Genomic DNA, 15,288 nt, shown 5'->3' on the forward strand with positions numbered 1-15,288 from the left:
CGTTTCCCGGGTTTTTTGCCCGGGTGAAAGAGAAGTTACGGGAAACGGGACACTGAGAGCCTGAGCTGGTGCCAGCCATCCTCTCGCGACCCACGGGGGTTAGGTTTTAACGTAGACACTCCCCCCCTACAAACAAGGGAGGAACTAGCTAGACTACAGTCAAACCTCTCCACAAAGGCCACCTCGTGGACAGAGTATCGAGAGATGGTAGTAGTTGAGGTAGGGGTGTAATATGACGCCTGTTTTTTTGTTTTGTTTTGTTTTGTTTTTTCGGGGATACAACATTTTAGTATTTAATAGTGCTTATTGTGGCAAAAAATATCTAACACAATCAAAACATATCAATAAAACAAAACCTAAACAGAAACAGAGACCAACGGTGCCCGGTACGGATTAAAAGAGAGGGAATGTATGGATTATTGCCTCATTGTTTTGTTTCTATTTTTGGCTGATCAGATCTTTTACAGATACTATATATACCTGCAACATTTTGTTTGCATCACTTGCATCATTGTATTTAATGTATGGATTCTCCGCCAGGACCAAAAAAGTAGCCGTTGTAGACGGGGGAGGTGGCCATTGTAGAGAGGTGGCCGTCGGAGGTGGCCGTTGTAGGGAGGTGGCCGTTGTAGGGAGGTGGTCGTTGTAGGGAGGTGGCCGTTGTAGGGAGGTGGCCGTTGTAGGGAGGTGGTCGTTGTAGGGAGGTGGCCGTTGTAGTGAGGTGGCCGTCGGAGGTGGCCGTTGTAGGGAGGTGACCGTTGTAGAGAGGTCGCCGTCGTAGGGAGGTGGCCGCTAGTGGAGTCTTACTTGGAGAAAGATGAAATTAAATGGCGTCAATGCCGTAACAACGTCAGTGTGCTATTTTTGGCAGCGAAAATAATTTCTTTTGACTTCAAAATAACTCCCAGTGAAAAGTTCTAATATTACTTGAACTTGAAATGTTCACTGTACATAAAAATTAAAAATAAAAACCCAGCTAATACAATGAAAATAACTTATTTTCAAAATGAACAGATAGTTTCGTGTATGATAGGCGTTTTCGCTAGAAAGCGGTCAAATTAACTGCAGCAAGATATTTATTTATTATTTTTTATAGTAATCGCTTTACACCGAGACACTATCGCTTCACACTATAGCTAAATTTAGAACTATTTTAGTTCTTAGGCAAATCAATATTAATGCTATGATATCTATCAGATATATCAGCCTTACATGGAGACACGCCAATCATTGACGTATGGAAAAAGTATATGGAAGCTTTTATTATTCAAAAAAAGACTAGTGTAGGAAATGTTTTGCCATGTCTATGTTTGCACTGAATTAGCGGTTTAGTTCAGAGGGATGAAAATAGGGGAGAAGTTCTTCCTCGCACCAAGCCTCTCTCTCATTATTTCGTTCCGAAAGCCTGGACGAGGCTAGTGGGAAACTATTAAAGGGTGTTCATATGGTCGCGTTAAACTGCCAACGGTCTACGCCTCAGACAGAAGCCTCAGACAATAGCCTTCTGGTCAGTTGGGCGACGAATTACCCTCCATATTTCGGTTGCTAAGGCCTGTGGCTTGCCATGTATATTTGAAGTTCCAAATTTAAATGACGATTCCCTAAATACGTCAATATGCTATTTTTGGCACCGGAAGTTATTTCTTTTGAGCGCCTGTTGGCAGTGAAAAGCTTCTCTGAAACTCGAAATAAATTTTACACCAATACAGTTGTTAGCACTTGAACTTGGAATATTCGCTCCATAAATGTATAAAAAAAAACTGTCAAACATCGAATACAATCAAAATAACTTTAAATAAATAGATAGCTTCGTGCATGATAGAGGCTGAAAAAAAAAAAAAAAAGACGTTTGAATGCTCGTGATGTTTTTGACAATCATCGGCGTTCCACGCCAAACGTTGTTCTCTTCTCACGTGCCATTTACGCAAATGAACCATTTTCTCTTGGGCATGTCAATATTAACGCTACGATATCAGCCACACCCGAAGAACAGTCAACATGATTGCAGTAAGGAAAAAGTATGTATAGCGGCTTTTGTTATGAAAAGACTAGTATACAAAGCATTTTGCCATGTCTATGTACGTATATGCTGAATTAGACTAGTTCAGGATGAAAACAGTCCACTGAATTTCTCTAAAAATAAGAGCGATTTTCTGTTATCATAAAACTAATTAGGAATTTATAGCCTCAAGTTTAGTACGTTTTTTTTTTCACTGTACAGCATGCTTCAATCAACTACAGGCATTGATATAACAAACGTAATATAATCACACAATAATATCAGACGAAATAATGACCAAGATGCAAAAGTTTTCAAAATGTGCGCATGTTTGTTCTTCGCACAGACAACAGAAAACAGCAAAGGTACATAAGCTAGTGCTACATAACGCGTGTGTGAAATCCTCTCCTCTGATCTCCCGATCGCACACCTCTCCACTGGTCACGCGATAATATTACCTGCTACGCAGGAAGTGACGAAAGCGCTGACTCACGGCTTGTGTTTTATGCTACACGCTTCCTTATTTCGTCAATGACCGTCACTTCTCGACCACTCAATGAAGCGAGAATTTCTCGATATTCGTAAACATAGAAATGACAACAGTAAGCAGTTAAGTGGATGTTCAATAACCATGGTACCACTTCTCTTACTCAATATCACGGCGCAACGCCTTGTGGTGAGAACTATCTCACGTGAAGTTGTAATGCATCGGTGATTTATGTGAAATACCTGTAAATTAGTTGGCGTGTCATTTTACATTTCATACAATGTCACACCTCCTAGCTAAGCGTCTTACGCAATAAATTTCTATTGTATTGAATTGTAGTCAATTCCAGGTGTTCCTATCCTTTCCAGGCAATAGTGGGATATTTTCCCACACTGTCCACCTGGGGGGGGGGGGGGGGGAGGGAGGGTCGGACATTAGCCTTCCACCCCCACAAAAGTATCTAGGGGCATTTGACCATCTCGCTTTTCCCACCTTACAGTAGCATCATGACCAATTCATTGGAAAATACGATAGGTTTCTTATTCGCCATTTCAAAATCCCCCGTAATGAACCTTGTTTGCCCCCTAAAATTTTGCATAAGCATTGTCTTCAGTTTCTCTTGGGACCACTGTAATACCCAGGAGAAATGGGAAACAAAGGTTATGCAGAATTTTGGGGGGCAAACAAGGCGTATTATGGAGGATGTGGAAATGGCGAATTGAATAAGTCTAGATATAGGACCTGACAAATGAGATTAAACTCTACAGATGGGGGCGCGTTCTGTCTGTTCTATTGCTCTCCGAAGCTTTTATCTGCCGAAACAGATTCCGGCCTCCTCAACCGGAAAGTTGACCTTTGTTTTAGAAAAGTGCTTTTCCAGCCGAAAAGCCTATTTTCACACTTCATTGCGTTCTTTAGCTTTTTAAGACTTTTTTGCCCGTAACTTAAAAAATCACTCAGGTCGGCAGCTACTACCTGGGGTGACAAACGCTGATTCGTGGATCGCTAATGGTTATTGTGTAAGGCTAAACCACAAGATATCTTTTCAAGTTCTTTAATAAATTCATAATTAAACAATAGATTGGCAAATGGCTGGGAATAAAGCTCCTCAATATCAAGTAAATCCCTTGGAACTTTTTGTGTGTTGTTTTATTTTTATGAATCTCCTTTTTTCACACCTACCTCCACGTTGTCTTTTTACCGATAAAACAAGAAAAGAGCATGACATATTGTCTCTCTTGTGATATATTGTTGCCATGGCCTTTTTCCTTCGTTTGGAAAAGAGAACAAAGCACAATATCTAAATGAAAGAGTCTTTTATTCTCTTTTCAGTGGACAATAGATTTTCCATATCCCCAAAGGGGACTGGAGCCGGATTACCCGACCTCCTTTGCAATACTCAATAAATAACAACACCAGAAGAAGTATCTGATCTCACTTCATGCCAGGTCTTGTTGTGGGGTTAAAAAAAGGCCTTGAACGCAGATATTGAAGTGTGAGAAACACCCTTCTTGAAACTGCAGTGTGGAAATAAGCTCTTCGCCAAGGGTAAACAATCATTTTTGCGGTAAATTCATCGTTTATTCAATGCCGAATGTTTGACGGACCCTGGCATTGGGCGATCGATCTTGTGAGGAAAGCTAACATGTCTCTTTCATGCGACCAGTCTTTCAGATCGACTCTTCGAAGGGTTAGTGAGAACACGGTGGAAGCCTTTCTCCGCAAGCGATGAACAGCTGAATTTCCCGTGAAGCTAACATGGAGCAAATAGAAGAGCCACAATGGTACGATCTTAAAATGTGATACTGTATTTGATGTGGGTGAATTGAAATTCTGTGACCTTCAAACAATACAACAATAAATTCCTCCAACGCTGTTCACACGTGTGTCTGGTTCCATCGTAAATTTTGTTTCTTTTCCAGGATCTACTCGTTTGCTGACAGTTCCAGATTGCTGACCATTGTTATTTCCATTTTCCTGATCGTGTACGGCAGTTTCAGGTGTGTTTTTCTTTCGATTTCCTTTGATGAACGTGCATGAGCTTTCTGATGTGCGTGACCTGTTTTTGTCTCCAAAAGACACGCTCTAGGTTGTTTTACAGAATGTGACCAGCTAAATGAAACCGGATCTAAAATGTGTTAGAGATTGCATTCTAAGTTAAAACTATCATTGTTCCCCGAAAGGAGAACTGATTTTCTGTTTTCAATATTTTATTGAATCATAATTGACATTCGATTCCATCGTCGTTGGCAATTTCAATATTTTTCTGCGATTAGTCCTATAGAGCCTTTTGCTTTTTGATTTATTTTCATGCAACGAAATGTGAGTTACATAATAAACCTGAATTTTCGATATTATCAGTTTTCATCTACAATCGCCAATGTCAGTTTCGTGCAGTATTGTCTTTAATTTTAACATTAGCATCTAATATACATGTAAAATACAGCATAACTGATTGAACGAAAAAATTCCCCTTTAAGCCTGATGAATTTTTTATGACTTGTGAGCAAGGTAAGTTGTAAGCTCCTCCTGACATGGATCTCCATCAACCGAAGTACAAGTTTCTTTTTGTACTAGTAACATAACAGAATATTAAATATTGTCCAACACTTATCTCAGGTGGCAAACAATTATGTACTCACACCAGCTCAGGATGTTTCTTTGTAAATTATTTCTTTATGAGGGGTGTTCAAATAATGGAATCTCAGTAGTTTTCTTTATATTCAATATTCGTTGAGCACAAGTCATTGCAACAAAGTGATATTCACAAATCAGTTTCTCTGCTGAAGGTGTAGGTCCCCTCACAACATCTGTGAGGGATGTTATCAGAAGGTGTTACAGCAATGCAATAAGAGCTGTAACACATGGTAAAGAAGTCCTGCTGTCCATATGTCCAGCTCCTTGTTATGTGTGAGTGTTGTCTTCTGTCAGAAATACAATGGTTCACCTTGAGGAATTTATAATTTGAATGAAACCTGGATGTAAATTCATTTGATGTTTTTTTTTTTGAAGTCAGATGTTTGATTTAAGTTTCTTACTACTGTTTTTTTTTGGGACTCAGTTGCACATGGTAGGATTGTCTACCAGGCATCAAGGGTTAGGTTTTAGTAATGTGGGCGAAAATAATGCAATTGCTGTACATGTAAGCCTAAGAAGAAACAAAAGCAGTAGCTCCAGTACTTAAGTCGCGTTAAACAACTTTGGTTTACGTATCAATAATTTCAAACTGCTTTTGAACATGTATGTAAGCCTAGCTAGGACCTTTAAAATATGACAAAAAGGGGCAATAAACAACCAGTAAAAGAGTTCTATTTTACTCTAACTTGCTTTCTAGCATGCAATTCGTGGCATCAGATGAGCATGTACAATAAGTGGCACTTAGTTCAATTCTTGCACAAGGTTGTGAAAGCCTTCTTTGATCCAAAATTGCTCGAAAACCTACCATGCATCCTATGAGGAAATTTTCACAATTTTTTTGAGGGGGTGAATAGCATTATAGCCAAAGTGTTTGAAACAAGATTTTGAGCTATTTTTGAAAATTATAAGCAAAATTTCACATATTTTTGGTTTGCAAACAATCTGTTGTACAGAATGTTATTTTACTTTGCAGTAATGCTTAATCAGAGCCAGTTTATAATTCCTCAAATTGAGAGGTGGGGTCATCATGTGAAGATTTTGAGAAAAACATCATTAATTAAAACCTACTAATGCCCGGTCCTCAGGCACACAATCCTTCATTTTGGCCATTTATTGACTTTAAAATTGTTTACTCCCCAGTATTGCATACAATGGTGAAAAATTTAAGCAAACAGTAATTTGACAAAGCAAAAACATCTTCAGTTGGTACATTTTTCAAAAGGGTTTTAAGGTATGCTCAGATTATACTCCATTAAAACTGTAGTAAGCCATCTTAAATTAAACCTACAATCGTGGTCAAATTTGTTGGCGATTGTGGAGAGAGAATAATGTTTTTCAGTCACGCATAACATAATCCCTCTCCTACACCCCCTTCCTCCCATTCAGTGTTGATCTCTGTGGGTTTTACTGGTGGCATTTCAATTGCACTGGTCCATGGCAACATTGTGTGAGGGAAGGGAGGGCTCAAAACCTAACTTAAAAGAAAATTATTGAATATTTTGTAACACCTAGTGATAAGAAATTGGCTTTTTTTCACAACACCTTCTTTTGACTGGGATTGTATTTCTAATAAGATTTCATTGACAGTGATTCAAATTTGTCAAATGGACAAAACAGTATACATTAAAATAATTTATATTGTGTTTTTTGTTACTTCAGGGCCTTAGGATTGGATACAACATTTAGTGGGTCAGAAGATCCAGATGAAGAGCAGACAAACCAAAATGATTCACCTTTTGCGAGACTAATGGATGGTAACTAAAAATTTGATTTATCATGAGATACTTACAGAATTGTATATTTTAATGTTGGTTACTACTTTTTTCTTATGCCGCATATTAATCCCGCAATTGAATCTTAACTTACCTTAGATTAACACAATTAGAAGCAAGCAGAGTTATTTGATATGACTAAATTTACATCTCCTGTGACATTTGCATTGAAGAAGGCAGACGTTTCTGCAGAAGCATGTCTGTTAAATTGAAAATCATTTTTTTTATAAATGCATCTAACAATGAGTCTTATTGTAACTTTGAATCCTGCTGTCCAGATATTGTACCTGTAGATGTGGACTTAGCTTTTTTTCATCATTGTGTTCTGAAAATTGCAAATACAGTGGAACCTTGTTGATTCGGTCACCATTGGTCCGTAACAATTTGGCCACAGTAATGGGGTGGCCATATTTAAGGATTTCATTAAATAAGAAAATGACTGACTGAGCTTTTGTTTGGGCCAGAATTAAGTAGCCACGTAAAGGAGGTGGCTGTATTATTGGGGGTGGCCATAAGGTGGGGTTCCACTGTATGGAATTGAAGCATTTTGCAACCTAGAGTGATTTTGTTTTGTTTAATTGATTTCTTTCCCTATAATTTGTTTAGGGTTTCAAACCATCAACACAGCTCAAGCTGTGTTTCTTCCTGTTGGTGCCTCATTCTCACTCCTAGTGATGTTCTTCTTCTTTGATACACTTCAGTTTTTCTTTGCACTTTGTACTGCTGGTGAGTGAAATCATTCTAATTAATTTTTTTTTTGTATCTAAACTGACAGAATACCAAAGGACGAAGGCCTTGTTAGTATTCTATCCCAGAAGAGTACACTGTTCATGTAGTAGTGTGTGGATCTGGGTTACGCGCTTTCATGATCACTGATGACCTGTCAGACTTTTCAAGATCACAAAGTGAAGAAAAAGAAAAATCCTGACCAACAGCAACTGTGCTGCAGCAAATGTTAAAAAGCAAACTGAAATAAAATAATGTTTTAGTTAATAATATTTAACACTGCAATCACTTTTCAAGAAAGCTTAGAAATTCTCATACTAGAGTCGGCTAGCTACCCCAGAAAGTTTCTTCTTTAGAATCATATAACCAATCCCATGTTTTGTGTACCATGCTAGGGAAAGGTGGAGCCTACCTAAAGTACTTAAACATTGCACCAGAGATGCTGAAAATCCTCAGATAATATTATATTTTCCCCTCGTTTCTTTACCACAAAGGCATTTATTTAAACAGCTTTATTTATATTTTAAATCCGGCATTATTATTTTACACAAGACTAAAAAACATAATTTGATTGTGTTTCAGTTTTAGCTATGGTGGCTTTCTCTTTTGTTCTCCTGCCCATTTGCCAGTTTCTTACAAGACCTTGCTTTAGTAGTAATAATCAAAAGTGAGTATGGACATTGTATTTTCTGTGGTGCCATCATATTAACAGTGTGGAATTTTTGCAGCTGAATCTTTGATCTGTTTCTCCCAAGAGTGAATTGATTATGCATGCATGTGTGCAAAAAGAAAGACTGTTTGCAGTTAAGGCTAGTGTTTGGTAATTATTATTTTCAACTCCACGACAGAATCAACTTAGGCTTCTGTGGCCGATTCACACCAGCAGAGGCCATGTCACTTGTATGTTCAGCAGCATTAGTTATGGTTTGGATTGTCACTGGACACTGGGTGCTGATGGATGGTATGTTTATGCAATATAGCTAACTGAAACCTACAGCACAAATTGTACTGCTAACTCCTGCCCCCCCCCCCCCTTCCCCCCAAAAATGGCTAATCTAGTCAGAAGGTCTAAGAGCACAATATGGAGGCAGCATGGCAGAGTGGTTAGGACCCCTGCCTTGACATCCAGAGGTCGTGGGTTCAAGTTCTGCTCTCACCACTAAGCAGGGCTTGAAAAAAACCCCGTCCGGTCGTCCGGGACAAGTAGATTTTCCCTTCTGGCACTGGCAAAAGATGCTGTGGGACAAAATTTAATTCCTGGTGACATTTTTTTTATCACGTTCGAAAATTCCAGGGAAAGTTGAATTTGACGCCATAAAAACAGAATGAAGAAGTTAAAAGTTGCGGAAGTATTACAATATAATGGCGTAAACATGAAAGTGATCAGCACCAAGACGACGTACGACTACAGTCAAGATGGGTTTATTACATTAAAACACACCTGTAGTTTGTTCATTTTGGGGTTCATGAATTATTAATGAGTTTGAAAACTTGGGCAAATGGGGAAGTGCCCTGGGCAAGCAAAATTTGAGAGTTACTTGCCCAACGGCAAGGTGAAATTCAAATATTTTTCGAGCCCTGCTAAGCTGGAGTTGTTTAGACTTGGTAGACCCTTTAGTAGTTCAACTCCTTGGTCAGGCTTGTAAATTAGCCAACTCATCTGCCTTCCACTGGTTGGGATTTTCAAGCCTAGAATAATTTGAAATATTTCTTTCTTTCAGTTTAAGTGGCATGTGTAAGAACTAGCTAGTTGTAGCTAAGCGCATCGACCACTATAAACATTCAACAACAACAACAATGCCACTTGACAATGGCTACACTGTAGTCTTGCTCATGATCAACTTTAAAGTGACAGTAATTAAACATCTCAAACCCCACCACACTTAGCCTTTTATCTTGCCATTGCAGCTCGCATACTCTCCCCCCTCTTACTAAGGACTTTGTCTCAGCCTACTGCAATAAGGATGGCTTGTGAACCACCTGTAGACTGTTAAATATATGTATTTATTGTACACACAAATCAGTACGAGATATAATAATTTTCTGTATTTATCTTTCAGCCCTAGCTATGGGACTGTGTATTTCCATGATTGCCTATATCCGTTTACCAAGCCTTAAAGTCTCAACTTTGCTGTTAATTGGCCTTTTAGTGTATGATGTGTTTTGGGTAAGTAAACTTGTTTTTATAGCAAAAATAATCTGGTTTTAAAAATACATTATCATGTTTAAACAGTGCATAGCCACATGTGTACCTGACAATTACTTCAATCTGCCACCAATGATGTCATAATGAAATTTTGTTAGTCACCTGTTTTTGAGGCCCTCGGACCTGTGAGAAATAATGTACATATATGTTTGATGGAGAAGTCATGAGAAGAGAAAACTGACTTCCTTCCTCCTCCAGTTGCCTGTCATTGTTGTGTTTTTCCCGCAAGCTGCAAGTCTGAGATAGGCTAGACTATTGTAAATGTTATAATTGCAGAATCTGGTGAATATTTACAGCAAAGTTGATTGAAGATGTAATTGCAGTTCCTAGCGCGAGTACAAATGATTTGCTTCTTGAGTTGCCATGATGTACTAAAGGGTGTTACTAATGACATTGCAGGTATTCTTTTCAAGTTACATATTTAAAGCTAATGTTATGGTTCAAGTGGCCACACAGCAAGCATCTAACCCTGTAAGTATATTGGTCTGGACAGGTATTTTACATATATGTTGAAACAAACTGAGGGATTATAAAAGCATTGCCCAAACTAGGTCATTTGTTGCACTTGAGGTTAGTTTATTTTGAGAAGTGAAGTGTTTTTTGTAGCAACTCTTTGTTATTGTGTGAACTATTTTGCTCAACCACATGTGGAATTCACTCCCTGATTTCTGTAAATTATATTATGTTTTTCAGGTCTCGATTATGGCAAATAAATTGAAAATGAATTCCATGGGAAATATCTCTCCTCAAATATCTCTTCCAGGAAAATTGGTTTTTCCAAGGTGAGTACATTGTGATTATGTTACATTTGGCAATGAATAACATGTCTACATGTAGCTTCGTTACAAGTGGTAGATATTAAGTATAAATTATTATGTGGAGTTAGAGGTTGATTCCAAACCAGAGACCATCACTCATGGTCTTTATATGAATCATTGGCATCTTAGAATTTAAGTAAGTTGTGGATAGAAGATGTAGCCTTTGTTCTTCTGTAGAACATCTCCACCTCTGGATAGACCTCTATGTCACTCAGTGACTAAGAGTCAAAGGGAAGATAGTAAGAGCAATCTCTCTTTTACAGACACACTAAGATTTTTCAAATGTATAGAACAAAGCAGCTGATAATTCTTCTGATCCTTGATGAATTAAGTGTTCCTGATAGATCTATACAAGATTGATTGTTGATTTTGGTACAAAAAGATAAGAATGGATCCATAGAGTTCACAAAGTTGTAGTATGAGTACCTTTTACTCTCAAAGATTACTGTCTGACAGTGACTGATCACATCTCCCTAACCGTCAAGTGAGCTCTTGAGTCACTATTGATAATAATGTCTGATTTTAAATGACAATTTGTTTTCAGCATGCAAGACAGAGGCAGATTTTCTATGTTAGGGCTTGGAGATATAGTGAGTATATGCCATCATCATTGTCTGTTTGTCATCACTGCACAAGTCTACAACTCTATTCTTATTAAAATCGTACAAACAGATATCTTACTCTTGCTCCATGGGATACTGCTTCCAAGATCAACTAAAAGTAGAATCTTCTTGAAATCTTGAATTCTCTGCATTTGTAGTAGCACTGGCCCTCTACTCACTGTGTGACAGAGAGAGGGCCATTACTGGACTATAGCATGAAGAGAATTCATAATATTATATTTTTCAAGTTGAAGGATTTTTTTTCACATTTTGAAATCTGAATTCTTCTCAGTTGGGGTACCTTCCCAACCCTAGGTCTCTCTCTGCCTGCTCTTGGGGGCAGGGAGATGGAGACCCTGGGAACGAGGTCGCACCCCTCCGTGTTCTCACTGTTGTGAATTATCCTGTTTCTTTTTTTGTAGGTCATGCCAGGACTTCTCCTATGTTTTGTTCTGAGATACGATAGGTACAAGAAACAAGCAGCAGTAGCAGCTGATACTGAACAATCCAAGATAACTTATTTTCATTGCTCTCTTATTGGATATATTGTAGGTGAGTTGCATCTCATATTTGATTCAGATGTCAAATCATTATGTAAGTCCCTCATAACCAGAAATGCTTTTGTTCAAGTATGATGGAATTGGTCGAAACCTTTGATTGCATTAGGTTTTTTCACTGGTGACCCAGTGGTTTCTCTAACCATCCTTACTTAATGGCAACCGAAAATCGTACTGCTCAATTACGAGTCTAAGAGCTCTGATGTTGAACACCAGAACTTTAATGGGAGCCATATGGAGAGAAATAGGCCATTTCCGATTTACCTTGTGCCTCTGTTTCAAAACGAGTCTTCATGCTAAACCTTTCGTATGAAAATGAGTTTGATTTGCATGAAAATGAACCTGTAGGCGGAAGTCATATGAATGGTTTCGCACGAAGACTCGTTTTAACACAGAGGCAAAAGGCAACTTGGAAATGACCCATTCCACAGGTCCCTTGCACAAGTAGATTCTGCAGGTCGCCTGTGGCACTACATTAGCTGCAAGTTCTTGTGTTTGATTGTTTGTTTCCTTCCTGTCAATCAGGATTAGTGACGGCCACTGTTGCATCCGAGGTGTACAAAGCCGCCCAACCAGCGCTACTGTACCTTGTGCCGTTTACGCTTCTGCCCATCCTAGTCATGGCTTATTTGAAGGTATAGTCCTTGTCTTGTGTTATTACGTCTTACCATTTACTTCGTCACGTGCTGTTAATGTCACGTAACGTGACAAGGTTGCGTGATATTTAGATTTAATTTAAGAAGTGTACGGTTATTTTATACAAGATTCAAAAACATTTGCCTGTTGTATTTTGGCGCAAAATATATTGGTTAAAGTTAATTTCCCAGCCTCCTGGGTGATTAGTCAAGAAAGAGTGTCTTCACACGTAACATACAATATCGTACAATGGAAACCTGGGACTAGAAAGTGTTCTCTCAAGATGTCAATTTAGGGTGCGTTCCTTTGGGACGATCTGGATCAGGATCAGTGATCCAAGATCACTCGGATCATAGTGCATCAAAGGAACCAACGAATCCGTGACCAGAGTGGATTCGTTGGTTCCTTTGATGCACCATGATCTGAGTGATCTTGGATCACTGATCCGGATCCGGATCCGGATCCGGATCGCCCCGAAGGAACCCACCCTTAGTTTCCTGTGGGCACTAAATGAGAAGACGAAAAGTGAAGATAGCACTTCTCCCTGCAGAGAAACTAGAAAGTCTAAAATGCTCTTTTGTTTCTGTAGGGTGATTTACGAAAAATGTGGCAAGATCCCTTTGTAGCGGCTGGTGCTAAATTGAAGTTTTTGGATGTATGACACAGCAAAAAGGACAACGTTAAATCTCCAACAAACAAGATTCAAAAAGAGGGAAATATTGATTTTGACGTCCTGTCGTCTTTTTGTGGACCATTTGTTACGGTCAACGGTTCCTGACTCGCCTCGGACATAACATGAAGTCGCTCAATGAGGGTCCTCGATGGGTTAAGTATTGGACAGTGGTTTCAATGTATGACATTGGGTGAATGAAACGAAAACAAGGAATGGGAACACAGGTTTTGAAGGATGGAATTATATAGAAGAACGGGAACATAGTTTCAGTTAAATAACCATGAACAACTGTTTGGGTCTAATGCTTAGTCACACAAGACTCTGCGTTTTTAGCTACCGTTCTAGAGGTTCGGTTATATAACGTTGAGGAGCTAAGCGAAATAAAATAAAGGGCGAAGGTTAGACGGAAAGACGCCGGTTCTTTCGCCTCTTCGCCATCGTTTCGCCTACCGTTTCTTGCGCTTTTTCCCAGTTCCTTATTCCAGTCGGCCAAACCCCTCTCGCTTTAACCGGACGTCTCGAGTGGACAGCCTAGAAGTGAGCTAGGTTTAGCTTGTTTTCGGGAGTTCACTGAGGTGGTTAAACAATAATTGATAAACCACCTCAGTGAACGCCCGAAACGCATAATTATTATGCGTTCGTTTTAGTAGTGATAACTGCAATGTAACCTCTTTTCAAACATTCGTTTTTCAGACTAGATCGAATTGACATGTTTTCATCAGCTTTATTCTTTTCTAGGCCCCGTGCAAAGTACACTAGAGAAATTTTGAAAACGGCGTTTTCGTTTTGAAAACGCATCAAATTTGTCCATCCACTCTACACCAAAGGACTAGTGTTTGAGGAAGCCTCGGGCAGGGATATCACGAGATTGACGTTACGACATCGTTTTTGAAAAGCTCCGTTTTCAAAATGTTTCCGTCCACGCTAAAACCCAAAGCCGGCTTTTTCACATTCCTCCAGTTTGAAGAGCGTTATCGAGAAGCTTCGTTTTCGGACGGATTAGTGTGGACAGTATGCCTAACCGTAGAAATAAGGCTGGCGTTTCCAAATTTCTCCGCTGTAGTGTGGATGGGGCCTAAGGCTTTTTCTTTACACATTCGCAGATATATTTATAATGACGTCAACTTTTCTAAACTCTTTTATGGTTATGTATGAAATATCTTGTATATTTTAAAATTGACTGCAACCTTGCCAAACTAACTCCCCGAAATATATTGAATATGTTTATAATGACCTCAACTATTAAACAATGGACTCTTTTCAAGTGAACATAATATGAATTACAAAGTAGTTTGCGTGAAAAGTTTTTTTTAATTACTATTCTGTTCCTCAATGATGCTTGATTAATTCTTTTCTGTTTGTTCATGTTTGAAGAGCCTTTTTGGCAGTTAAAGGCAACGCCTTTGATTATTGCGTGACGTATAAGAAGCACTGAGTGACAAATGCAAATAACGGCTGCAGAAGCTATAGACGTTTTCAACTTGTAAATAACTAGATGGTATTTATTTAATAGGCGAGAAGAATTTTTATGCAAGAAAGTTTTCGATGGGCATCTGGATGGGGGCCGTTTTCTTGAAGATCCCGAAAACCTTTCGCACCCAGGAACTGAGCCATAGCAAAAACTCAAACCATATGATTTCAGAGCTGTTTTATTCACATATTCTTAATATGAACAGAGGTTCTCTTCAGACAAGAAATTCCAGGCGTGCACACCTCTCTGTTTTTAGACACAGATTAACTAAAAATGGCTTTGCAGGCCCGAAAGGTTTCCGGGACTTTCGAGAAACGTGCCCCTGGGCGGGTTTTGAAACAGTTTAGGAGACAGTTTTAGCATCTTATAAGAATCACATCTATAAATCAAATACAGAGTGCATAAAGATCAAGAACAGTTGTTTTTGTTGTTAGGGTGTGACTTCTGTTTGCAAGCCGATTTCTGAGGGTGCTGATGCATAACGTGCTTCTCTTGCTGTGCTGCAGGCCTCACTGTGTAGAAGCCTCGTCCGATAATTTGCAGGTGTTAAAACCGTCACTGAAAGACAACTTCAAACGTTTACAAAAATAGTTTATCTTTTTTACGATGAAGACAGGAAAAGAAAGAAAATGCTACGATTTGGTGCCAAAAAGAGGGGATTAAAAGCCCCTCCCCCAGGGAGGGGGGCTCCCTCGTGAAATGGT

At 39.0% G+C, this 15,288-nt stretch overlaps 1 protein-coding gene across 1 annotated transcript; it reads left to right on the forward strand.

Moving 5' to 3' along the window:
• Positions 1-3,902: 3,902 nt before the first annotated feature.
• On the forward strand, positions 3,903-15,040 carry LOC145462863 (signal peptide peptidase-like 3). The gene is made up of 14 exons (XM_081446505.1): positions 3,903-4,034; positions 4,153-4,270; positions 4,409-4,486; positions 6,783-6,877; positions 7,502-7,621; positions 8,204-8,288; positions 8,470-8,582; positions 9,682-9,788; positions 10,227-10,298; positions 10,521-10,609; positions 11,190-11,235; positions 11,670-11,799; positions 12,330-12,439; positions 13,030-15,040. The coding sequence occupies exons 2-14, from the start codon at positions 4,245-4,247 to the stop codon at positions 13,099-13,101; spliced, it is 1,143 nt and encodes a 380-aa protein (XP_081302631.1). The 5' UTR covers positions 3,903-4,034; positions 4,153-4,244; the 3' UTR covers positions 13,102-15,040.
• Positions 15,041-15,288: the final 248 nt, after the last annotated feature.

The sequence above is a fragment of the Orbicella franksi genome, chromosome 12 (genome assembly GCF_964199315.1).
Source record: "Orbicella franksi chromosome 12, jaOrbFran1.1, whole genome shotgun sequence".
Taxonomy (NCBI): domain Eukaryota; kingdom Metazoa; phylum Cnidaria; class Anthozoa; order Scleractinia; family Merulinidae; genus Orbicella; species Orbicella franksi.

What these genes read in the sequence shown, in the direction of transcription:
- LOC145462863 (XM_081446505.1), top strand. Translation starts at nt 4,245, where the DNA reads ATGGAGCAAATAGAAGAGCCACAATG. An exon ending in CAAATAGAAGAGCCACAATG is followed by an intron (nt 4,271 to 4,408) that starts GTACGATCTTAA and finishes TTTCTTTTCCAG; the next exon opens with GATCTACTCGTTTGCTGACA. An exon ending in ACACTGGGTGCTGATGGATG is followed by an intron (nt 8,583 to 9,681) that starts GTATGTTTATGC and finishes TTTATCTTTCAG; the next exon opens with CCCTAGCTATGGGACTGTGT.